The 25,343-nt window shown below is 37.5% G+C and overlaps 1 protein-coding gene across 1 annotated transcript in view; it reads right to left on the reverse strand.

Annotated features, from left to right (window-relative positions):
* Positions 1-14,501, reverse strand: part of LOC149530730 (ARID/BRIGHT DNA-binding domain-containing protein) — a 35,788-nt gene extending 21,287 nt beyond the window's left edge. The window contains exons 1-6 of the mRNA XM_089811816.1: positions 13,911-14,501; positions 11,656-11,847; positions 10,622-10,675; positions 10,392-10,480; positions 8,076-8,352; positions 7,871-7,927 (exon numbers count right to left, since the gene is read on the reverse strand). Of these exons, the coding sequence (XP_089667942.1) occupies positions 7,871-7,927; positions 8,076-8,352; positions 10,392-10,480; positions 10,622-10,675; positions 11,656-11,847; positions 13,911-14,111 (870 nt within the window). The 5' untranslated portion in view covers positions 14,112-14,501. The remainder of the gene's footprint in view (positions 1-7,870; positions 7,928-8,075; positions 8,353-10,391; positions 10,481-10,621; positions 10,676-11,655; positions 11,848-13,910) is intronic.
* Between the last annotated feature and the right edge of the window lie 10,842 nt (positions 14,502-25,343).

Below are 25,343 nucleotides of genomic sequence, written 5' to 3' on the forward strand. Positions count from 1 at the left end.
TAATGGTTATCTATTGTAGTTATCTAATAAGCTTTAGTTTGCTTTCGTTTTTTGCTTTCTCTAGAATAGAATGTTTCTATTCTTTACTATCGTTTCCTAAGCAAACATCATCTCATTCTATTGTATAAATTGACCGTCTGGTCTTTGTTAATAGCAAGCAAGTATTTTACCAATTACTTCCGTAATATGGTATCAGAGCCTATTCCTTAATTTTCTCAAAAATTATAATTTCTTTTCCGAAATCATCAAAGCCAATTTTGAAATTATTCTGTGATCCTTGCTTCCTAATCTCAAAACCCTGAGATTTTTAAACTAGGTTTTTTGTTTGAGGTTTTTGACAAATCGCGGACTTTTTCTAAGCATTTTCGAAATCACAGATTTTTTTCCTGGCGTTATTTTTTTGATTTGTGGCCTGCAAAACTCTTGTTTTATCACTACATCCTTCCTCCATTGGCGACCTTGTCTCCTCATGCAATCGCGTCACATGGCAGTGCAAATCTGAACAAACATATGCAGAACAGAGACACGATTTTCTGAGACGCAATTTTCTGAACCCATAAAACGCCTGCAAAAAAGACTATTTCGAATGCCAAGATCACTGCTGAAGAATCATTTTTTTATTTGGCATTCACGACCCTCTTTCCCATCATATCTTCCTTTTTCAGGTGTTCAATTATCAAAAATCCACCATTTCTTTCTGCAAGTCCGACCTTCTAAGCCGCCGGCTAGGGTTTGCATGAAACCCTATATTTTGAGCTTGGAAATTATTTTTGCTTATAGATTCTTGGTGGATTTTTCAATAGCTCAACTGGATGGTTGTCCGTTTTTCTAGGTGCCTTGATTTTTGAGCCAACGGATCCAAAAACCAACAACATATTCATTCTGAGTTTTTCAAGCTCTCTTCCAGGTCACTCTAATTTTTCTAGGTCTTTCGTATTTTTGACTTGAAGAATGTGCCTTCACAGATTTTCACAATTTTCATTGAAAAACATGCCATGGCATCTCTGACAAATATTCTGCTCGAGCATAACTCCAAATTCAAATGGTCAAGACTCAAAATTATGGCACCTAGAAGCAATGGATCATTGCAATTTTTGAATATCGTAACACCGATCAACTTGTTCTGGGTGTTACAAAGCGTCCAACTTCTCCAAGTCCTGATCAAGATACATGGAATATGAATAATCGAGAGGCAGTGATGCTTCCCAAATTATCCGTGGCTAATGATCAATTTTGTCAAATTCTATCCAACAAGACAGCCGGATCTCAAAGGTCTTCATGAGACTTTTGATAAAAGCAAAGCCTTCTTTCTGAAAAACACGCTATTGTCATGGATGAGCACACCTCGCTCCAGGCACACCTGAATCGGATTCAAGAAATCTGTGATCAGTTACTTGCCATTGGTCGCAAGATGGAGCAAGAGGATATTGTGGTTATCACTCTTCGGAGTTTACCAAAATCCTATGAGCATTTTATCAAGACTCTCAATATCACATCTTCTGGTGTTGATTTGAAGTTCACTAATCTCTGCACACTGTTGCTTCAGCAAGATCGGTGGAAACAACAATTCAGTAGCAGCTCTAGTTCCATCTCTACAGAGCAAGCCTTTGCTGCAAAATCCTTTCAGAAGGATAAAGGCAAGTTTCAGCAGCCATCTCAGCAGAAATCTTCACTCCAGCATCAGATGGTTCCAAAAAGAAGAACATTCAATGCAACTACTGCCACAAGTTTCGACACATGAAGGCTAAATGTCAAAAATGCTTAGCTACACAGTCTAAACAATCAGGTTCACAGCCCAACAGTGCAGAACACATTGAGCAGGCGGAATCTGCCTTTTACGCCTTCATGGCTAAAAGACCTGCAGATCATGTGAAGTCATCTGCCTGGTACATTGATTCAAGTGCCTCTCATCATTTCACTCACCGCAAAGACTGGTTTACTGACTACCAGCGTTATTCAGAGTCTGTTATTTTTGGTGGCAAAGAAGAGTACACGATTGTCAGTAAAGGCAACATTCAAATTCAATCTGTTGGGAGGAATCTCATATTCCTTGATGTGTACTACGTTCTAGGGATGGAACTAAATCTACTCACGGTCAATCAGTTGCTGCGACATTCTCCACACTTACCAGTCACCTTCAATTCACATCAGTGCACCACACTAATCGAGTGACTAAGTCTATTGTTGCAGTGGGTCTTGAGGATTATGGTCTTTTCAGACTTACTGATTTTGGTGATTCTCAGGACTTAGCTATGGCTGCTTGGCGATCTTCTATCAGCACACTTTGGTATCAGCTATATGGGCACTTAAATGTGCATTATCTCTTACAGCTTTCTCGAGATGAGCTTGTTCTTAGATTGCCAGAGATTCAGACTCAACACCTTGGGGTTTGTGACACATACCAGGCTAGGAAGCAACATTGCACACCTTTCACCAGTGGCGATTCATGGCGAGTTTCTCAGGCACTTCAACTTGTTCATGCCAATATCTGTGGCCCTATGGCCACTCCTTCTGTTCTTGGATCTAGGTATTTTATGCTGTTTGTTGATGATTTCAATAGAAAAATGTGGGTGTATTTCCTTATAAAGAAATCAGATGCATTTCCTACATTTCAACAGTTTAAACCTTTAGTTGAAAAAGAGTCTGGGAAATCTATTATTACTCTTAGATCAGACAATAAGGGGGAATTTTGTTCTAATACTTTCTCCAGCTTCTTGGATACACATGGCATCAAACGCCAGTTAACCACACCCCACACGCCATAACAGAACAGTGTAGTTGAACGTTAAAATAGGACAATCACCAAGATGGCTCAATCCACGCTCAAACACAGACATGTTCCGAAGCAGTTTTGGGCAGAAGCTGTTAACACTGCAATTTATCTGTTGAACCAATCACTTGCAGTGGCGGTCAAAGGTAAAACTCCGGAAGAGCCCTGATCAGGTCACAAGCCCAGAATTAGTCACCTTAAGGTTTTTGGCTCCCTTGCTTTTGTTTGGATCCCTAATGCGTCACACACCAAGTTGGATGCCAAGAGTCAAAAATTCATGTTTGTTGGATATAGCAGTCTTCACAAAGCCTACCGCTTGATCGATGTTGAGACATCTTGTCTCATCTACAGTTGAGATGTAGTCTTTGATGAGTAGCGAGGACCATTTATGCCTGTTTCTCCTGATCCTGATCCAGCAAACCAGCCTATGATGGCTCATGATTTGGGAGTTCGGCTTCCATTAGGTCCACCTGAAGAGAGGGCTCCAGTAGCTCCTACAGCTCCAATCATACTAGTGATACCCGTACAGAAGCCTCCAGCTTCTCCTACAGGATCACCTCACTTTATAGATGCTTCACCTAAGTTTGATCCAGATTCTTCTAATGAAGATCCTGCTGATCAAGCATCTCCCGGTACTCATGTTGGTCATTCTCTTATCTGGCCTAAGTGGTGGGCTAAGACACTTGCTGATCTTCATGATGATGAGCTCATTGATGGGAGAATTGCTCAAAAAAAGAACAAAACTACAAATTTTGTTGACTTTTCTCTCATGGCAAACATTCACATTGTGTTAAAACCTCAAACATATTCCAAGGCTAAAGGAATACCAAAGTAGGAACAGGCCATGACATCTGAACACTAGAGCCTGCTGAAAAACAACACCTGGGTCCTTTCTGATCTTCCACCGGGGAAGAAACCCATTGGCTGCAAATGGGTCTACAAAATCAAATACAAATCGGATGGTACTTTAGATAAGTACGAAGCTCGTTTAGTGGCAAAGGGCTTTTCTCAGCGTCAGGGCATTTTGATTATGAGGAGACATTTGCTCCTACTACAAAGATGAGCACCATCAGATTAGTCCTCGCCATGGCAGCACAGTTTGGCTGGAAGGTCCATCAAATGGATGTCAAGAGTGCTTTCTTAAATGGTGATCTCCGTGAAGAGGTCTACATGACGCAGCCTCTTGGTTTCAAGGTTGCTGGTAAAGACCATCAAGCTCTCAAATTGGTAAAAGCTCTCTATGGCTTGAAGCAGGCCCCTCGGGCATGGTACATAAATATTTTATAAGTACCTCAGTGATCAAGGCTTCAAGAGTTATTCAGACTCAAATCTGTACATCAAGACTACTGATAGTGACATCATCCTTCTGGTTATTTATGTGGATGATTTGATCATCACTAGCAATTCAGCATCTTTGATTCAAGAAATCAAACAAAATTTATGCCAATCTTTTGATATGACTAACCTTGGGCTCATGCATTATTGCCTAGGTGTTGAAGTTTGGCAACAGTCTTCTGATATATTCATCTATCAGTCCAAATATGCCAAGGCCCTGTTAGACAAATTTCATATGCAGGATTGCAAACCTGCATCTACACGTATGGAGAAAGGTCTCAAGTTATCAACAAAGTCTGATTCTCCTTCCATTGATGATACTACATACAGGCAACTAGTAGGCAGCCTCATCTACCTCTCTGCTACTAGGCCTAATATCAGCTTCGCAATCAACTATATTTCACACTTTATGACAGTTCCTAAGGTGATCATTGGATGGCAGCAAAGCGTGTGCTTTGTTATGTGAAGGGCACTTCAAATTATGGACTTTTGTACTCTCGAAGTTCTAATCCTAAACTCAATGGGTTCACAGATTCAGATTGGGCAGGCTCTGTTGATGATAAAAAGTCAACATCTGGATATGTATTCAGTTTGGGATCCAGTGCAGTCACATGGACCAATAAGAAGCAGTAAGCAGCTTCTCTCTCTTTTATAGAGGCCGAATACAAAGGGACTGTTAAGACAAGATGTGAAGTTGTTTGGCTTCGTCGAATGCTTGAGGATATGCAAATGTCACCAGCAGGACCGACTACTCTGTTTGTTGATAACGAAAGCGTTATCAAGTTAACACCAAATCCAGCCTTCCATGAACAAACCAAACATGTGGATGTTCACTGTCATTACATACGACAGCTGGTTGAAGACAGGACTATAGATTTGCAGTATGTTCCTAACACAGAGCAAACTGCAGACATTCTCACCAAGCCTCTTGGTCCTGATAAGTTTGTCAAATTCAGAGGATAGCTTGGTGTTGTGGATAGATTAACCATTACCGAAGGGTATTACAATAATAGATAAGTCATCTATTATTAGTTAATGGTTATCTATTGTAAATATCTAATAAGCTTTAGTTTGCTTTCGTTTTTTGCTTTCTCTAGAATAGAATGTTTCTATTCTTTATGATCGTTTCCTAAGGAAACATCGTCTCATTCTTTTGTATAAATTGACCGTCTAGTCTCTGTTAATAGCAAGCAAGTATTTTACCAATTACTTCCGTAATACTTCAAAAGGAAGTGATTAAAATTATGAAGAGTAGAAATATCAGAATTGACACATGGTTTTGCAATCGAGCAGGTGGCTTCATTTTTTGCCTCCTGTCAAAAGGGGTAACTCTACCCAAGCTAGAAAAAAAAAGTAGAACTAGAAATGAGCGGCCATCCCTATCTCTCCAGTTCTTGACTAGAAGGCTTAGAACAAGTGAAGTCTTCTTGCACTCATAAGAACCATCTCGGGGTCCAAAGGAAAGGAGTCAATTGGAGGTTGTACTCCCAGAAGCAAACACTGGAAAAATCATATACTTGACAGATTGGAATCTCTTTGTAGTTGTCCATTCTGACAATACACTCCAGCAGAAAGCAGTCGCTCCTACCAACTGAGCTTTTTGACCCTTGGACAAGATTCTCAACTCGTACGCTTGTGCTCTGTTGCATGTCGCATTTTACACTTCTGCATGTCGCAGAATTCTAATTGCTCAATTAATAATTGTTATTTGGATTCCAAACGGACAATAGCTTTATTATTTTGACTCCCTAATTGCAAAACAATTTAAAGGGAAATTTATGGATCACACCTATATCAGGAGTTTCAGTTTCTCTCACCATTGATACAATGTAAATTTCGAGACTAACAGACAAGCATGACTAAATGCATGTTAAATAATTACATTTTTTTTTAAATCACTGTTCCAGTGGGGTCTGTTTAACATCCCGAGGATGGGGGAAGGGATCTGGGACATCCCATCAAGCCCTGTTTTTAAATGTTAGTTCCAAGCATCTGAATATCTTCCCTGTTTTTAAAAACATCCAGGGATGCCTTGATGCCTGCAGGATGCCCAAGGGAACATCATGATGTCCTTAAACTGTCCCAGAGACATTAGGGCAGCCCCAGATGGTAAGAATTATTGATGCATTAAGAAAGTTAAGAGTAGATTGCCCTAAGCAGATACCCATTATCTGCAAATCTCATTTCTTTGAATTCTTAATTCCCATTTACAGTCCCACTGGATGTTGAATATTTGAAACAGTAGGGTTAAAAAATATGATTTTTTTACTTTTAGCCATGATTTGACATCTTTAAATATCTATGCAAGAGAGAGAACAGACAATCAACTCAACTAAGGATTCTAAATCATCTTCATTTTCAATTTTTCATCTACTAGATATCTCGTCATGATTGTTTATCATTGGCTAGAGAAGAGTCCACATACCATGACACAAATGTTGCTTTAGTTAATTTCATTTACTAATAGACAGTGGATAGGCTCTCACACATCCTGTTATAGAACTCTAAAGAAGAATACTTCCCTTTTTAAAAGCTTTTTCATTTTGGATGACACGCTGAAAACAGATGTTGCAATATTGAAGTCAACAACATTTACAATATTTAAATTTTAAATGTGTGTCATAACTACAATATGACTATTGAATAAGAACCCAATGCTCAATGTAAAAGATGATCCAGTGCATGATGTAAAAGATGTTGATAACTCAAATAAGATAATAGCTAATACTTGCATATTTACATATTATTTTGAATTTATACCTTTAAAATATTATATATTATTTTCATAGCATCCCAAAAATCTGGGAATAATTTTGCTGTCTTCCAAGACTGAATCCCACATCCCCCACCCTCCTCTCCTAGAAACTCAGATAAGAATTGCATTATTTCTAGATAATCACTGGCTATTTATTTTTCATATTTATTGACTCGTGTATATAAGATTCCCATTAGTCTATAAGCTCGGATGGATTTCAATTACAATGCTTAAAATTTACACCAAACTGATATATGTATGTAGTCAAGTCCTATTGGCCTACATTTACCAATTCAATATCATGCATACAATGAGCTATCTGCTCTCTTGAATCTTCAAATAAAGATATGCTGAAATGCTAAGTCACAGGATGCGTCGAATTTCAACGAATTTTTACCCTTTCTCAACTTCATCCGAATTTAATGATATTTTGTATTATACTGTTACTTAATATAATATTATTTTATTTTATAATCATATCGAGTTAGTAAAATTATTTAGCAATATTAATCTATTTTGACATTTTTGTGGATATGTTACTAATTTTTAAAAATACATAAATATGTATAACTAAAATTTAATTTCGATTCTTTTCCCTGAATCTTTACCCTTTTCGAATTTCATCCGAATTTTTTGATCAACAAACCCGAATTCGAATTCGAACCTTGAGACTTAGCTGAAATGTATATCATTCTGGTGGTGAAGGGTACATCATACAAATAGCACCAAAAGCACTATAATCTTAATAAGCTGTCTTCTGTAAAAAATTCTGGAAATGCAGAGATCCTTACTTCAAAACCACATATACCTTACAATAATTGAATACAATAACTGTCATGAAAAATCTCATCTTGTCCAGTTTCACCCCATTTTGAATAAAAAAATTCAACAGAAGAAGAAATTCAAGCATAAATGATAGAAGTGTCTTCAAGAGATTCAAATGGTTCTGACTTCTATACACATTTCACATAATTCCAAAGCAGATTGAACACTAAAGACGATATACTCACTTCAGCAGTCAATAAAGCATTCAGTCCATCTTGTAATGCTGACAATTGAATTGGTTCCTATGAACATAAACAATTTGTCAGATACATTTTTTCTAACATATTGGAATTAATAATATCAACCTTTACAATACCTAAAGTATACATCGTTAAACTAGTAACTATTAGCAAGATTGCAATCACTAATAGTAGTGTGAAAATTGAATACCTCGGCACCAATCTCTGTGCGTAGGAGAAGACGAATTTCTGTATTTTCCTCAAAAATCTGTACAGCCCCAGAAGTCAATGACGCAATCCCTTCCTCGCTAACCTCTTTATAAATTGAGTGGTTATACATCACAGAAGGTGGTTTCCCAAGTATAGTGGGGCAACATAATGAGCTGGCCTTATGTTTCCCATTTCTAAATGACTGCAAATGTAATCGTGAAGAGTGAAACTGAAAAGATGCTTTGGCAACTTGGAAAGAATCCCATACTTCTCCTCCACTACAAAAAAAATATGCGATGCAATATAATGGAATTAGTATAAGTAAATCCCAAAGATACAAAATAGAGATTAATTTCATTTCTTGTCAGATAGACATCCCCAACATAGCCTTAATAATTTTCAAAAATTATCTCAAGAAAATCCATTTCTTATACATAAGACAGAAGCATTACTTTATTCTACAAAAAACAATCAACTTGTAAAGAATCCCAATTTTTTCCTCCACTACAGGATCGTGAGATACAAAATAAAGGAATTAGTACGGTAATCATAAAGATACAAAGTAGAGATAAATTTCAATTCTTATCAAGATCCCCAATGTAGCCTTAGAATAAGCTTTCAAAAATTATCTTAGGAAAAATTATTTGACCATTCACAAGACAGCTATTAATTTAATCTGCAGAAAACAATGAACAATCATTCTTGAGGTTTCACAGGAAAATTGAAAGGAATGATAAGAGAAAAAAGCAAATGTCAAATATATCCAAACAGAGTATAAATTGGCACTAAAATGAAATTGTTTCCTATACCGATGACACAAAGTATTTCCAATTATTCATATGTGAAAATGGACTAGATCAAGATCCCCATTAAAGGGTTAGAAGTTATTAAAGTTGGCAATTAGGAGGGGGGATGTATTGTTCTCATTGAAATGAGATGAACAAAATTCAAGAATAAATTGAATTTTGACTGAACAGCCTACAGTGATCCAGCTAATGCAGGTGCAGGCTTCTTACTTGGAGGAGGACTTCTTTTTTAAATCTTCCAGGGAGTTAGAACACAATTAAGCTGAATGGGAAGATTTGGTGTAGCATGGATGGTGCAGTATTCAAAGGATTCAAAATACAATCATTAAGGGGATTTCTTGCTGGTAGTCACACTAATGCATTGAAGAAAGGTTCGTGCCCTAATCAGCATCTTAGGCACTATGCTTTAGAAGTATAAGACACTGTCATTATAGATGGATAGCTAGCACTGCAGCAGATTTCTTAATTGTCTGTGTAGTACACCAAGACCCTCTAGAAGCTCTTTAAAATCATATTTCTTCGACATGGAATTAGATAGACTCCCATATTATTTTCAAACCCCCGTGGATTTCTCTTTCCCTTATTTTTAATATCTTTATGGTCTTTGCTTGCCAATGGGATGCATTTATTATGAATGTGTAGTATTTTATGATATTAGAAAGGATCTTGATTGTCATATGCAAAGTGAGGTATATGCATTCTGCAAGATTATTATACTTCGGTTTATTTGGTGGTTTGTGGTAGGCTGGCTGGGGGTTGGCTCTGTGTGTGGTGTCTTTGGTCTTTCATCTAGAAAGCTGGCTCCATGGCAGTGGGATGACATTATTTATGAGTGTGTAGTATTTTATGGTATTAGAAAGGATCTCGATTGTCATATGCAAAGTGAGGTAGGTGCATTCTGCAGTACCATTATACTTCTGTTTATTTGGTAGTCTGTAGTTGGCTCTATGTGTGGTGTCTTTGGTCTTTCATCTAAAAAGGTGGCTGCATGGCTCACATGAGGAATGGCTGGTTGGTATTCGACGGACCAGTAAGAAAAGATATTGCTTCAGACAGCAGGCTTGCCTCAATATTTAATGTGACCAGTTGGCGAAGAGCAATATGTTTTCTGTCAGATATTGGGCTGTAGTTTGATCTCTGGTGGTTTTTTCTGCATGATAGGGTATCAATTCTAGTTCTGTGGGTAATTCTTCTACCAACAACTTCTGGTGGTTGTTATGTCATGTTGGAGTTATATTGGTTGTGGTTTTTTATTGTTTTAAGATGTTACCAACCTTAAGTTATTTTATTTTTTTGGTGCCATTTTTTATTTTTAATTTAGTCGTAGTGTTTTATTCCTTCTATATATATAGATAGAGAGAGAGAGAGTTTCTTTGTTTTTATGCGCTAGTTTTTCTTATTAGATTTTTATTGATTCCTTTTCATCACTTTGTTTTTCTTATTTATATAAATTTGGTCATTTTGGTATAGCAGGCATGAATATAAAATAGAGGAAATCTGACAAGGATTACCTTTGTATAGCAGGCAAAAATGCTTGACGAAACAATATCGTAAATGTCATTGTCAGACAACCTTTCCAAACAACAACATATGGTATTCCCTACAGCAAAGTAAAATCTTTAATTAGTTGCCAACAGAAAACATATCATTCAGTTAAATTGTTTATAAATTATTAGAAAGTTGACAAATATGGCTGGACGACATTAAAAATTCTGAACTGAAATTCAAAGAGTCTAAACACCTTAGAACACAATCCTTCTCCCAACTTGATGCCATCAGAAATCTCCATACACACCTGTGGTCAAAAGAGGAAGTTAATAATACAGAAATGGAAACATTTTCCTCACCAATGTATATCATTTATTTTAACTAGTATTTTTCATTCCAGTTGCTCTCAATGATGCATTTGATATGCTTTTAACTAGCATTATTATCCCAATCAGCAAGCAAATTGCATGCATAGCAACTAGCCAATAATTTAAATACAATAGCAACAGAGAGGGGTTAAGATATAAGGTACAATTGCAAAAGTAAATTCCCAATGGTGACCTATACAAGATTTCAAGCTGTGGATGATCTAGACTGACCACTGGTTGTATTCTATCCATAACATTAGTTATATGTATTTGTAACTCACTTATCTCTACTTTTGATGTTTTTACTGTGATAAATTCCAAGGAAACTGGTTGATCTTCAAAAGCAGTTACACATTTAGGGCAATCCACTGTCATCCTACCTCAGTCATAATATTTTCATAAACTTTTGCAAAAGTCCTGATATACCTGCAAATCTTATTTTGCCTAGGCAAAAGAACATATAATATGTATGTCTAATTTTATGTCCAATGTACAGTTGACTATTCGGTATACCATGTCTATAATTGCCATTAAACGCAAACTCCATTTTTCTGTGAAACTCTAAATATTGTATGTATTTTAAAATTCGCAAGTTATTGGCAAGTGGCATAGTGAAAATTATGACTAATGCACAAAATGCACAAAAAATCTAAATGGTCTTAGTCCTTCACCACCTGTAGAAAGAAGGGGCATTTTTTATAACTATAATAGAAATAATTATCAAACAAATATATTTGTTTTCTTTACAGAGAGTAAAACCACTTTTTTGAGCTAGAGAAAAGATTTTTAAAGATTTTTACATGAAAATTCAAACTAATTATTTATCAAGCTGCAACAAACTATTTTCAAAACGAAATTATGCAACAGATATATTAGAATCTTTGGGAAAAAATGCATTGTCCTTCCCTAATACACCTACCAAATTGGGAAGCTTTCCTTTGAATAATGAAATAATATCATCAGCATTACAAAGTTCCAAATCCCCAACAAAAAGTGACCCAAATTCTTGTCTGGAAGGGTCAACCTCCCCTGTAAAATACACAGCAGATGGTTGCAAAAATTCCATCCTCTGCTGCAATTCATCCTTACTTGAAGGTTCCAAAACTTGTACCTGTATTAACATAAAGAGGTGATTTGCATTAGAATTAATTATGTCCACTGCAACATCTCCCTTAGCTGTTAGATTCTGTACAAAATGCCAAAAAAAATATACAGGCTAGCGTGGGGGAAATCACAATGCCTAGTTAAAAATATTGGGGAAAAAATCATGCAATAAGAATTACAGTCTTTCCCTTGGGATGCATTGAGGACCAGCCATGTAACCATCTAACCTCTTTATTGAGGGAACCAACTATAAAGGGCTATAAAATAGAATGCAGCATATTAGAGAATTCTAATTTCAATAACCAGTCAAATATCACTTGGCAACCATCATGGTACAATGGAGAATCTCAAGCTATGGACAACATCTCTGCAGTATTGTATTTTTCTATTACACGTCCTCGACAAATGGTAGCTAGAGAGATGAAAAAGAAAACAATTCAACTCATTCTGTCATGGCTTGGAGATCATAACTAAGCATGAGAATTTAGAGACAGTATGACTGCTTTCCATGTCCCCTGAAATCCAATCATAGTAGCAGAAATTGTCATAGTTACTTACAAACTGATATCAGCCCTTGGAAACACACCCCTATCACAAGAGATGTACCAGGGCATGCCTTTGCCTAAGCTACACTAGACAAACTCATAAGATGAATGGAGCACCTGGAAAAAAGAAATGTACTGCACCTGAAAATACGAATAAGGGAAGGAAGGACAAGTCCTCCAAACAGAGAAGAATCATGTGTTTACATCAAAGAGCGACTTCTCACATGAGCCTCCTACACAAGCAAATTAACTAGATACAATAAACCTTCTAAAGGTGCAACGTTCGTATATTGGGTAGGACAAACATTAATTATTGATGGCAAAAGGAAAACATGAGTTAAAAGACAAAATTGTTGTGCTTACCCACACAACAGTCTCCCATTTGTGTCCTTCAAAACAGGAAATTTCCTACGGAAGTTTCTTAAATATGTCACAAATTAAAATATTTATTTCTTCTTCTGTTAATGCCTAATTAAAAGGAATTGAAATATCCAAAAGGGATAAGAAACATATATTACTCTTATTTGAAGGAAAATATATGAAAGAATTTTCTGCTCAAACCCCAATTTGATATACTTCAGGGGAAAACAACAAGAGACAAAAATTTCCAATCCATCTCAGTGACTTGTGCAAATGAAGTATAACATTTCCTAATTTGCATTGGCAATTATCTTGTAGCTAGTTGAAAATTACACAAATGAATAATCTTCTCTAGTCAAATATGTCTGCAAAATAAATTCAAGGTTGACATCGGTATAGGTTAAGTAGTATTGTCACATATGATGAAGCATGGGGCCAACAATTATGGTTGAAAATTTATAGGTGAATGATCTATCACCTTGAGGAATAAAGCTATTCTCCGAGAACCTCATGAATGATAGAGTATTCCGTATTGAAATAAGTTCTTGAACCAGCTCATTTTCTAATGCTTCCTGAACTTTCGTGTAGAGAAATAACCACGGATAGACATAATACAGAAAAACATAATGCAGTGCTCGAGTGAAGCAGGAAAAACGAGTAAAAATACTGAAAGGCAATTGCAGTTAAATTTGCATCAAAATGCCCGCATTTGAGCGTTGTAAAAGTTAAAAGGATCAAACTTACAATTATTATGTCTAACTGAAGACAATCACGGTTAAAAATAATTCAAACAGTTTAATCCCAAAAGATTTGCATTCTAAATTATACTCATACAGTAAATATACAGAATAATCCTTACAGTAAAAATTGAACATGAATGAAACAACCCTCTGCATTTCGAATTCGAAAAAGTTAAACGTCCTAAATTTACAGTTGTTATACGTAAGAAAGAGTCTGCATATGCTTACGAGAAAATGTATACGATTCAGTGAAGCGCTAACGAGTTGAAAAAAACGTAAACCAAACAAAATGATAATTCCAGTTAAACATAAACCAAAATGCATATAAGTATCCATTTCAGAGCAAAAAATCAGCGCAAACAAGAACGAAATTTGGAGCAGAATGTCAAAGATATTAAAGGAAATAAAGTTCACATCAAAGCTACCTCTACAGATGAGCGCAGTGCAATATCAGCAAACGCGCTGGCCGTCTTATAAAACTCATCGGCATGCGCGGACTTTTGGAAACCATTTGCCTCCTCGGCCTTCAACCCCTGCGATGACGAAACCCTGCGCCTTCTGCAAATGACGATGAGCACATTACACCCCGGCCTGATGCGCTTCGGCGACACCTGAAAATTCGACATTGGCACGATAATCTCGAGGGCCTCCGGCGGGATCAAGTCAAAACAGCCTATTAACTCCACGGCGGACGCAGCAAAAACAGTTGCAGAGCCTAATCATGGCCGCAGAACACTAATCCAAGGTGCGTAAACACAGAAATCACCAGACAAATCCAAATCGGAAGCTTAGGGTTTGATCATTGCTCTTCTTCGGCGTCTTCGTCTTACTTTGGTGGTGTTGGTATTGTGTTTTTTGTTATCTTTTTTTTCTTCATCTGATTTTTTTTTGCCTCGGAATTCATTCACAATCAAAGTCAATTCCATTTGATCCAATTCAATTACTATCTTTCTTGCGCCTTCAAATCCTTCCTTTCTTTTCATTTCTCTAGTTCGTTCATGCACCTTTTTAAATTCAATTCACCCAAATTCTCATTCCTCTATATAGTTGGACCACGCCAAAAAGATGTAGATGACGGAAATTTTTGAGTAAACAAAACAAAATAGAAATTGCTGAGAATGTTAAGAAGAGAGTTACAAAGGTTTTTTTTTATCTATTGCCGTCAGTTGTGGTCAAACAACTCTTTGACTTGTGAGAACCGTCAATTTAAAGGATTGGCGTTCATAAAAAATATGACACAAAATGCTGGCTCGACTTAACACCTTTGTCCCTTGTCCGATCGGGTGCTCTTCTCTACCAAGTGTTTCAACGGAAAAAGTCCTCATTAATCTTTGCCCAAGATCTAGCACATATATGATAGAAGTGAGTATATTGTATAATGGAGAGAAGCAAAGGTTTGTTTATGGTGTTATATGGTTTTATCATGTAGAAGGTTTAATTATATTTTACACGTGTATATAAATTATTCAAATTATAATTACAATGTCTAATTATGTATAAATATAATAAAAAATTATGAGTGGAAAATTAATTAGAAGTATAATTGTAGTGAAAATCTATTCTTAAATTGACAAAGTGTTAAAGAAAAAACTTACTAGCTCGTGTCGTTAGGAGGAGGCTAATGTTTTCGAGTGATCTTTTCAATTAATTTGTCTATTGAAAATAGTTATAATCTACGGTGTAAAAAGTATTCTTATTAAACTAAAATCTCTCCTACTTAATTTATATTTTTCCATTGGCTCTGTGGATTTTAGCTAGTAGTATTTTCTATTTTTGGTAGGAGAAAGTGTCATATTTTTTGCATCATGTTTAAGGCTTTGATATGTCTATTGCATGTACTAGCTATCTGACAACTTAAACAGATGTGTTTTGTCTCTTACATAGCAACTTAAATAGAGGGCAGATGTCTCAACTATGTTACCATGGTTCCCTGGGTGGGATTATCATGAGAATACTCGACCTCCATTTCCCCCTACTAGATTTAGTAGGAGTATTTCATGCTTCTAGTATATTGATTTCATAATTTTAAAACTCTCTCAATTGTAGATTTCATAACTTTAAAACTCTCTCTGTTGTAAATTTCATAAGAGTTTATGTCGCATTATAATATCATTTGGTAAGGCTTGTTTTTAACATTGAAATTTATTTTTTTGTTTTTTTTTTTTTTTTTTAATTATATAGGTTTTTGTTTAATGTTGATGGAAATATGATGATTTCGATTGAGATGTATTTATATTTTGAATGTAAGCATTTGTTACAATGTGGGTTGTTTTGAAATGGATGATGCATGGATAACAATTGTTAGATTTTTCCTTCTATGTCTCAATATCATATTTCATTTGCATTTGCATTTGTGTGGTTCCTCTAAAAAGTGCTAGTTCAAATCTAGAGCAATTTCTTATTAAAAAAAAAATCAATTTCTTATGAATCGAAAATCATGATTATTTCCTCTCAAGTTGCATTGTAGTAGTCTTTTGGAAACTTTAAAAGGATTACATTACTTCTTTTTTAAATAAGTTTCAATTTATAAAAGAAAATATTCTTAGTGGCACTTATCAGTGTTGAAATTCCTCCTAGAAAATAGTGTTAGGATAAACCACGGATAGAAATAAAAACTACATGCAAATATAACCAATAACAGAAAATAATAAATCACACAGAAATGAACACAAGGCACCAAGATTTAACGTGGTTCACCCAATCCCTGAGCTACGTCCACCAAACAGCAAGTCCAATCTTATTACAATCTAGTGATTACAACCTGATTACAGTCTGTAATCCCTTACAGCTCAATACCGCCGCAAGAACCAATTTCGCATCACACTATATTACAATCCCTAACCCTAAGCCCTTTTATACAAGTATTAAACCACTTTAGGGTTATAACATGTCGGCCATAAATTAGCCATAACTTTAGTGGTGAATCTACGAATGGCGAATCTACGAATAGTACCAAAAAAAAAAACTAACTATGAAGTATGTACAGTACTTTCCTGATCAGTCACCACAATCTAGCAATCTCCCACTTAGGGACTTATCAAGCTCCACCCTAAACAACAATCTCCCACTTGGAGACTAATCCTGTAGCAATACCACTACCACATGGGGCTCCCACTAGATCAAACCACCCTGGACTCTGCTATTCTTTTATTCATGTTCAGTCTAACAGACCAATCGAAGCTGAAAAGGAGTTCAGCTTCTCCCTTGTTACAACCTTTGTCAACATATATGTTGGATTGTCATTTGTATGTATCTTCTCCAGCTTTAACTGTCCATCCTCCAAAACTGACCAAATGAAATGGTACCGCAATTGTATGTGTTTGGTCTTAGAATGCAAAGTTGAATTCTTTGCAAGATGAATGGCACTCTGACTATTTGTGAACAAATAATTATCCTTCTGAGGATGTACCAATTCTTCCAAGAAGAACTGAAGCCATATCATCTCCTTGGTTGCCTCTGTAGCAGCAACATACTCTGCCTCTATAGTGGATAGAGCATTAATCTTCTATAACCTAGAAACCCAGCTCACGGCTGCCCCACCAATAGTAAAGACATAACCTGTATTACTTCACCTGGGATCAACATCTCCTACCAAATCTGAGTCAACATAGCCTTGTAAATCAGTAGTAGAGCCCCCAAAGTGTAAACACTTATTGGATGTTCCTCTCAAATATCTGAGAATCCACTTGAATGGATTCCAATGCTCAAATCTTGGATGACTCATATACCTGCTAACGACTCCCACTGCATGGGTAATATCTGGCCTAGTGCATACCATAGCACACATCAAGCTTCCTACAGCTGAAGCATAGGGTACCTTGGACATCTTATCCTCCTCTTCATGTGTCTTAGGACACATCTCCTTAGTCAACTTCAAATGACCAGGTAAAGGTGTGCTGACAGCTTTAGCATTCTCCATAAAAGAAACATTGCAACACCTTCTCAACATAATCAACTTCAGATAGCGTCAATGTTCTGTTCTTCCTATCTCTGCAAATCTTCATACCAAGGATTTGTTTTGCTGCCCCCAAATCCTTCATAGCAAATGCATGTGCTAACTGGCATTTCAGCCCCTTAATATGATCCATGTTAAACCCAGCTACAAGCATATCATCAACATATAAACATAAAATAATGTAGCTATCATCATCCAGCCTCTTAAAATAAACAAAATAATCTGAATGACACATGTTATAGCCATGCTCATGCATAAACCTATCAAATTTTATATACCATTGCCAAGTTGCTTGCTTTAAGCTATATAAACTTTTCTTCAATTTGCACACTAAGTTCTCCTTACCTTTGACCTCAAATCCCCGTGGCTGAGCCATATATATTTCTTCATCCAAATCACCATGAAGGAAGGTTGTTTTAACATCCAGCTGCTCTAAATGCAAATCTTCAGTAACCACAAGACTTAAAACAGTACGGATAGAAGTCATTTTAACAACAGGAGAAAATATCTCATCAAAATCAATTCCCTTTTTCTATGCAAATCCTTTTACAACTAACCTGGCCTTAAATCTTTGCTTACCTCCTTCCTCTTCTTTCAACCTGTAAACCCACTTATTCTGTAAAGCCTTTTTACCTGCAGGCAACTTGCACAAATCCCATGTCTTATTCTTTAGCAAAGAGTCTATTTCATCTTTCATTGCAGACTCCCACAGAATCTTAGTATCCACCTGCACAGCTTCATCATAACATTCAGGTTCACCAGCATCAGTAAGTAAAATAGAATACAAAGAGGGAGAAAATCTTTGTGGAGGTCTAATTGGCCTCATTGACCGTCTAAAATTCACTGGTGTGTGTGGTATTTGTTGTTGTGGTTGTTACACATCATGAGGAATGGCTAGAACATCAAGTTTTGGAGTATCATCTAGCACTACATAATCATCTTCTTTCTTCTCATGTAGCTGCAACAAATTTTTGTACAACACTTTCTCATTGAATATGACATCCCGGCTTCTTACAATTTTATGATTTTCAAAATCCCAAAGCCTATAACCAAATTCATTAATGCCATATCCAACAAAGACACATTTCTTTGATTTAGCTTCTAGCTTGGTTTTATTTTCAAAGTCTATATGAGCAAAAGCTTCACAATCGAAGGTCTTGAGAAAAGAATAACTCACCTTCTTACCAGTCCATACCTCCTCTGGAATACCACAGCCCAAAGGAGTAAAGGGACTTATATTAATCAAATATACAGTAGTATTGATAGCCTCTGCCCACATGTGTAAGGGCAACCCAACATGCAACCTCATGCTCCTTGCGCGCTCCATGATAGTCATGTTCATGCGTTCAACCACTCCATTTTCTTGTGCAGTCCTTGGAACTATTTTCTGTCTACAAATACCATTAGTGGAGCTGATGGGGACACAACCCAACAACAGAATGGACACAATAGAAAAGGGAAATTATATTAACTGAGAAAATAAGCTAGTACAAACAGTGCAGAGAAAATAAACTTCAAAACATGCCCTACGGGCTTACAATAGCATAAATCTGGAGAATATTTCTCCTTTTAGCACCTCCTCTCAAGCTCCAATCCGAACTGCCTTTTACAATGCCAAAAATCTCCTTAAATAGACCCTGGAGGGTTAAGGACTAGGAGTACATTCTAGAAAGTGCTAGTAGGCATCCACCGACAAAATAGAAGGTTCCAGAAGCTGCGTTAGAAGTCGGTGCAAATCTAGAAGAATCCAGAAACGATAGCCGAACTTCCGGGAGGCATAACTTTTGAACCGTAGCTCCGATTGACGAACCGTTTATATTTTTGGAAAGCTCTCGAAGCACTCTATAGTCCTATGGACCAGCTTCGCTCGTCTCCCATTTGTCGATCCTTTTCGAGGTCATTTAATGCCCCAAACCTGACTTTGAAGCATTCTTAGGAGGTCTCCAAAACCCAAAAAACTGCAATAACTTTCAAACCGTGGGGCCTATTGACCTAATTCTTTTTTTGGAATGATCTAAATCATTATTACATTCATCTGGCCAATTCACACCTTCTAGTTTACCGAAATGATGGCCCAAATACATGCTCCTATTTTTTCAAAAAATTTAAACGCACTGATAGTTGAACTATGAGAGTTGGAACCTTTATTTGAGCCAAATGGGTATCCAAAAATGTAAAGACATGAAACAGAAACTAAGTCTAAGTACATTTTTTTGGGTGACATAGGATTGCCCTTATATCTCTAGATGCTCCTGCATCAGACACCCAGGGTAGATTGAAAAGTGACCCTGTCACTTTATGGATGGTAGAGGAAATCCCAAATGGGAAACCTCAGCTGCTGAAATCCAAGTTGAGTCCTCGATCGGCCGTCCTTTCCATTTGACCAAATACTCTTCATACTGCCTGTTTCTGGTACTCCTACCCACACGATGATCTAGAATGTCTTCTATCTCCTCCTTCTTAGAAGCAGGAATTGGACATGGCTCTAAAACCAGCTCCTCATCTGCACCATCATCATGATACTCTGTTAAATCTGCAATGTTGAAAATGGGAGAAATGTGAATACCATCTGGGAGCTCCACCTCATATGCATTTCTTGAGTTATGTTTCTTCAAAACTTTGCAGGGGCCAAATTTCTTCATTTTCAGCTTGTTGTAAGTACCAACTGGAAATCTTTCTTTTCGTAAGTGCACCATGATTAGATCCCCTACTTGGAATTCCTTATGTCTTCTCCTTTGATCAGCCCTAGCTTTATACTCTTGATTCATCTTGATAATGTGTGCTTGAACCTCCTCATGTAGATGCTTGATGTGTTCAGCAAATTCCTCAGCTTCAGCACTTGTCCTCTCCCCTTGTTCTATCTTCCTCAATTCTGGTGCAGTCCTTGGGCTATTCCCATATACAATTTGAAATGGTGATTTTCCAGTACTCCTATTTACAAAGTTATTATAAGCAAACTCTGCCTGTGGTAGAATCAAATCCCATCCCTTGGGCTTATCTCCAACTACACATCTCAGCAAATTGTCCAGACTTCTATTTACCACTTCTGTTTGGCCATCAGTCTGTGGGTGATGCGTGGAACTGCATTTCAAGTCTGTTCTCAACTTCTTCCACAATGTCCTCCAGAAATACCCCACAAATTTAGTATCTCGGTCAGAAACTATACTCCTTGGAAGACCATGTAGTCTTACCACCTCTTTGAAAAACAAGTTTGCAATATGGACAACATCATGAGTTTTGTGGCATGGAATGAAATGTGCCATTTTGGAGAACCTATCAACCACCACGAATACTGAGTCATTACCCCTTTGTGTCCTTGGCAATCCAAGAACAAAATCCATACTTATGTGCTCCCATGGCCTTGATGGAACAGGCAATGGCTGATATAGGCCAGTATTTTGACTAAACCCCTTGGCAACTTGACAAACCTGGCAACTCTGTACAAACTTCTTCACATCCTGTGTAATTTGAGGCCAAAAATAATTTTCTCTAAGAATGGCAATGGTCTTATCCCGACCAAAATGTCCTGCCATCCCTCCACTGTGTTTCTCCTTAATCAGATTTTTCCTCATGGAACTCCTTGGAATGCACAATTGACTACCTTTGAACAACATGCCATCCTGAATCAAATAGTCTAACCACTTGGTTCTATCTACAACAACAGGTTCTTTACAAGCTTTCCATGCTTCAGCAAAATCAGGATCCTCGGGGTACAAATTCTTGAGTTCATCAAACCCAACTACTTCAACCTGCATTGTTGTAAGCAACAGTTGTCTCCTACTTAATGCATCTGCAACCCTGTTAGATTTTCCACTTCTATGCTTCAACACAAATGTATAACTCTGCAAGAATTCTACCCACTTCATATGCCTCTGATTCAATTTACCTTGGCTATTTAGGTACTATAATGCCTGATGATCAGTATACAAAACAAATTCCTTTGGTAATAAATAATGCCTCCATTTCTTTAAGGCCTGAACTATTGCATAGAACTCTTGATCATAAACAGAATACTTCTTCTTTGCATCATTCAATTTTTCACTAAAATATGCAATAGGCTTACCTTCTTGGCTTAATACAGCCCCAATAGCACTACCACTATCATCACAATCCACCTGGAATACTTTTCTAAAATCTGGAAGTGCCAACACAGGTTGTTCAGTCACCTTCTTCTTCAGCAATTCAAAACTTCTCGCAGCTGCTGCAGTCCATTTGAACTCTTTTCTATCCCCTCTTATTGTATCAGTTAGAGGTGCACATATGCCACTGAAATTCTTAATAAACTTCTTGTAAAAACTAACCAGACCATGAAATGATCTTACCTCAGTAGCAGACCTTGGAGTAGGCCATTCCAAGATGGCTTTTACCTTCTCTGGATCCATTTTGAGACCTTCAGGTGATATAACAAATCCCAAATAGACTAACTACCTTTTTGCAAAGACACACTTCTTTAGATTAATTAACAGTTTCTCTTCCCTTAGCCTTTCAAGGACACTACGAATATGCAGTAAATGTTCTTCCAAAGTCTTGCTAAAAATTAAAATATCATCCAAATAGACAATAACAAATTTTCCCAAGAACTTCTTAAGTACCTCATTCATGAGCCGCATGAAGGTGCTTGGGGCGTTCGTCAATCCAAAGGGCATGAATAACCACTCATAAAGACCCTCCTTGGTCTTGAAGGCTGTTTTCCACTCATCTCCTTCTCGAATCCGTATTTGATGATAGCCACTCTTCAGATCTATCTTTGTGAAGTACTAAGCTCCACTCAAGCAGTCCATAAGATCATCCATCCTTAGTAAAGGAAACCGGTACTTGATGGTTATCCTATTTATAGCTCGAGAATCTGTACACATCCTCCACTCTCCATCCTTCTTTGGTGCAAGTACTGCAGGTACTGCACATGGACTCAGGCTCTCTCGAATCAAGCCCTTCCTCAATAGCTCCTGAACCTGTCTATTTAGCTCCTCTGTTTCAGTAGGAGTCATCTTGTGAGCAGCCTTGTTAGGCAAACTAGCTCCTGGAATCAGATCTATCTGATGACTGATTTGCCTTACTGGTGGCAATCCATCTGGAACATTATCAGAGATAATATCTCCAAATTCCCCTAGTAAATCTGAAACTTCAAATGGTATTTCACTACTACCTTCTTTATCTTTCCTAGGAATCAAAGCATAGCACATATGCTGATGTTTCATGCCATCTAAAAACTTCCTTCCATCAACAAGACAAATCCTAGCACTGCTACATACCTTTTCACCTTCCTTTTTCATGGGCTTCAATTTGTGGCGAACTCCATCCTTTGTCAGAGAGTATGTGTTTGCATGTCCATCATGTATTGCATGTCTATCAAACTGCCATGGTCTACCCAACAATAGATGGCAAACATCCATCGAAATAACATCACAGAGAACTTCATCATGGTAACTCCCAATTTTGAATTTTACTAAACATTTTTCACTTACCAGGACCTTATGATCATCTTTTACCCAAGAAATCCAATAGGGCTGGGGATGTTTCTCCCTCTTGAGCTTCAGCTTAGAGACCATCTCTTCTGATACCAAGTTATCAGTGCTACCACCATCAATGATCACATCACAACATTTATCCTCACACTTGCATCTGGTACGGAACAAACTCCTCTGTTGTCCTAGTTCATTCTCACCACTTAGTAGGACTCTTTCATTTACCAAGGTCTCTCCTCTTTCTGCATCCTTTGAATGTGATGATTGTGCATCCTCATCCACATGAGCAACCCTAGCTTGGCCCTCAGCTCTCCTATCTGTCCTTCCTTGTCGTTGAGGGCATTCAAAGGCACGATGACCTTCTTCATTGTAATGGAAACAGGTACCACAGAAGCCTCCTCTTCCTTGTCCACATCCTCTACCTCTTCCTCTTTGATTTCCAAAGTCTTGATCACGGGAGCGGTTGAAACCCTCATTCCTCTGGTTCCTGCTAGTACCCTCATCTTCATTTTTCTTTTGAGTTTCATTGCGGCCTCCAGATAATCTACCACTTCCCCTTCCTCCTTGACCGTGCCCTCTTTGTCTTCCTTCAAACCTTTTACTCAGCTTCTCTTCAACTCGTAGGGCAAACTGGTATGCTTCTTCAACGCTGGTCATTCTTACCAGACTTAATTCCTCCTGGATGCTAGGTCGCAACCCACTGATATAACAAGCAACCTTCTCCTTATTTGCTTCTGCATGCCCCGCTCTAATCAGGAGTCGGTAAAATTCCTCTGTATATTCTTGGACTGATCTTCCTGCTTGCTTTAACCCATGCATCTTCTTAAACAGATCAAGCTCGTAGTCCACAGGAATGAACTGCTTCTTCAATTTGTCCACCATGCGATCCCATCTTGTGATCTTCTCCTTCCCTCTTCTAAGTATTTCCAGTTGAATCTCTTGCCACCAAATTTTGGCATGGCCTTTCAGTTTGGCCTTTGCAAACTTAACCCTATTTGGGTCCCTTATATCCTCATACTCAAAGTATTCTTCCAGTTCATTGATCCAATCGATCAACTAATCTGGTTTCAAATTTCCCGAAAATATACCCACTTCAATTGTAGGTCTTTTCCCAAACTTAGTAATGGCCCTAAAAAGCCTTTCCTCTACAGGATTTAGAACTTCCCCGTCAACTTCCATTACTTCCTTTTCATTGTCATCCTCACTATTGTCATCTGCGGCAACATTTGCTCCTCTACGAAGCTCCTCTTGCAATGCTTGTACCTGTCTCTGGAGGGCTCTAACCTCCTCAGGATCAATAGCTCTGGCCCTTCCGCCACGCTCTCTTTGCGGAGGCATCTTCTAACTCAAACCCACAACCACACAGTCCTGGTGCAAACTGCCTCACAGTCGGTGCTCTGTCTACACACTCAGGAAAACCCGCTCTGATACCACTTGATGGGGACACAACCCAACAACAGAATGGACACAATAGAAAAGGGAAATTATATTAACTAAGAAAATAAGCTAATACAAACAGTGCAGAGAAAATAAACTTCAAAACATGCCCTACGGGCTTACAATAGCATAAATCTGGAGAATATTTCTCCTTTTAGCACCTCCTCTCAAGCTCCAATCCGAACTGCCTTTTACAATGCCAGAAATCTCCTTAAATAGACCTCGGAGGGTTAAGGACTAGGAGTACATTCTAGAAAGTGCTAGTAGGCATCCACCGACAAAATAGAAGGTTCCAGAAGTTGCATTAGAAATGGGTGCAAATCTAGAAGAATCCAGAAACGGTAGCCGAACTTCCGGGAGGCATAACTTTTGAACCGTAGCTCCGATTGACGAACCATTTATATTTTTGAAAAGCTCTCGAAGCGCTCTATAGCCCTATGGACTAGCTTTGCTCATCCCCCATTTTTCGACCCTTTTCGAGGTCATTTAATGCCCCAAACCTGACTTTGAAGCATTCTTAGGAGGTCTCCAAAACTCAAAAAATTGCAATAACTTTCAAACCGTGGGGCCTATTGACCCGATTCTTTTTTTGGAATGCTCTAAATCATGATTACATTCATATGGCCAATTCACACCTTCTAGTTTACAGAAATGATGGCCCAAATACATGCTCCTATTTTTTTGGGATTTTCAAACGCACTGATAGTTGAACTATGAGAGTTGGAACCTTTATTTGAGCCAAATGGGTATCCAAAAATGTAAAGACATGAAACAAAAACTAAGTCTAAGTACATTTTTTTGGGTGACACAAGATTGCCCTAATACCTCTGGATGCTCCTGCATCAGGAGCAATAATCTTCAAATTCATGACTACAATACTCACCACCATTATCAGATTTGAGACATTTTAATTTCTTACCAGTCTCATTTTCAACCAAGCATTTTCATTTCTTAAAAGTTTGAAATACATCATATTTATGTCTAAGGAAATAAACCCATAC

This window comes from Cupressus sempervirens, chromosome 11 (genome assembly GCF_028749045.1).
Source record: "Cupressus sempervirens isolate cs-2001-9-10 chromosome 11, ASM2874904v1, whole genome shotgun sequence".
In the NCBI taxonomy this organism is placed as follows: Eukaryota; Viridiplantae; Streptophyta; class Pinopsida; order Cupressales; family Cupressaceae; genus Cupressus; species Cupressus sempervirens.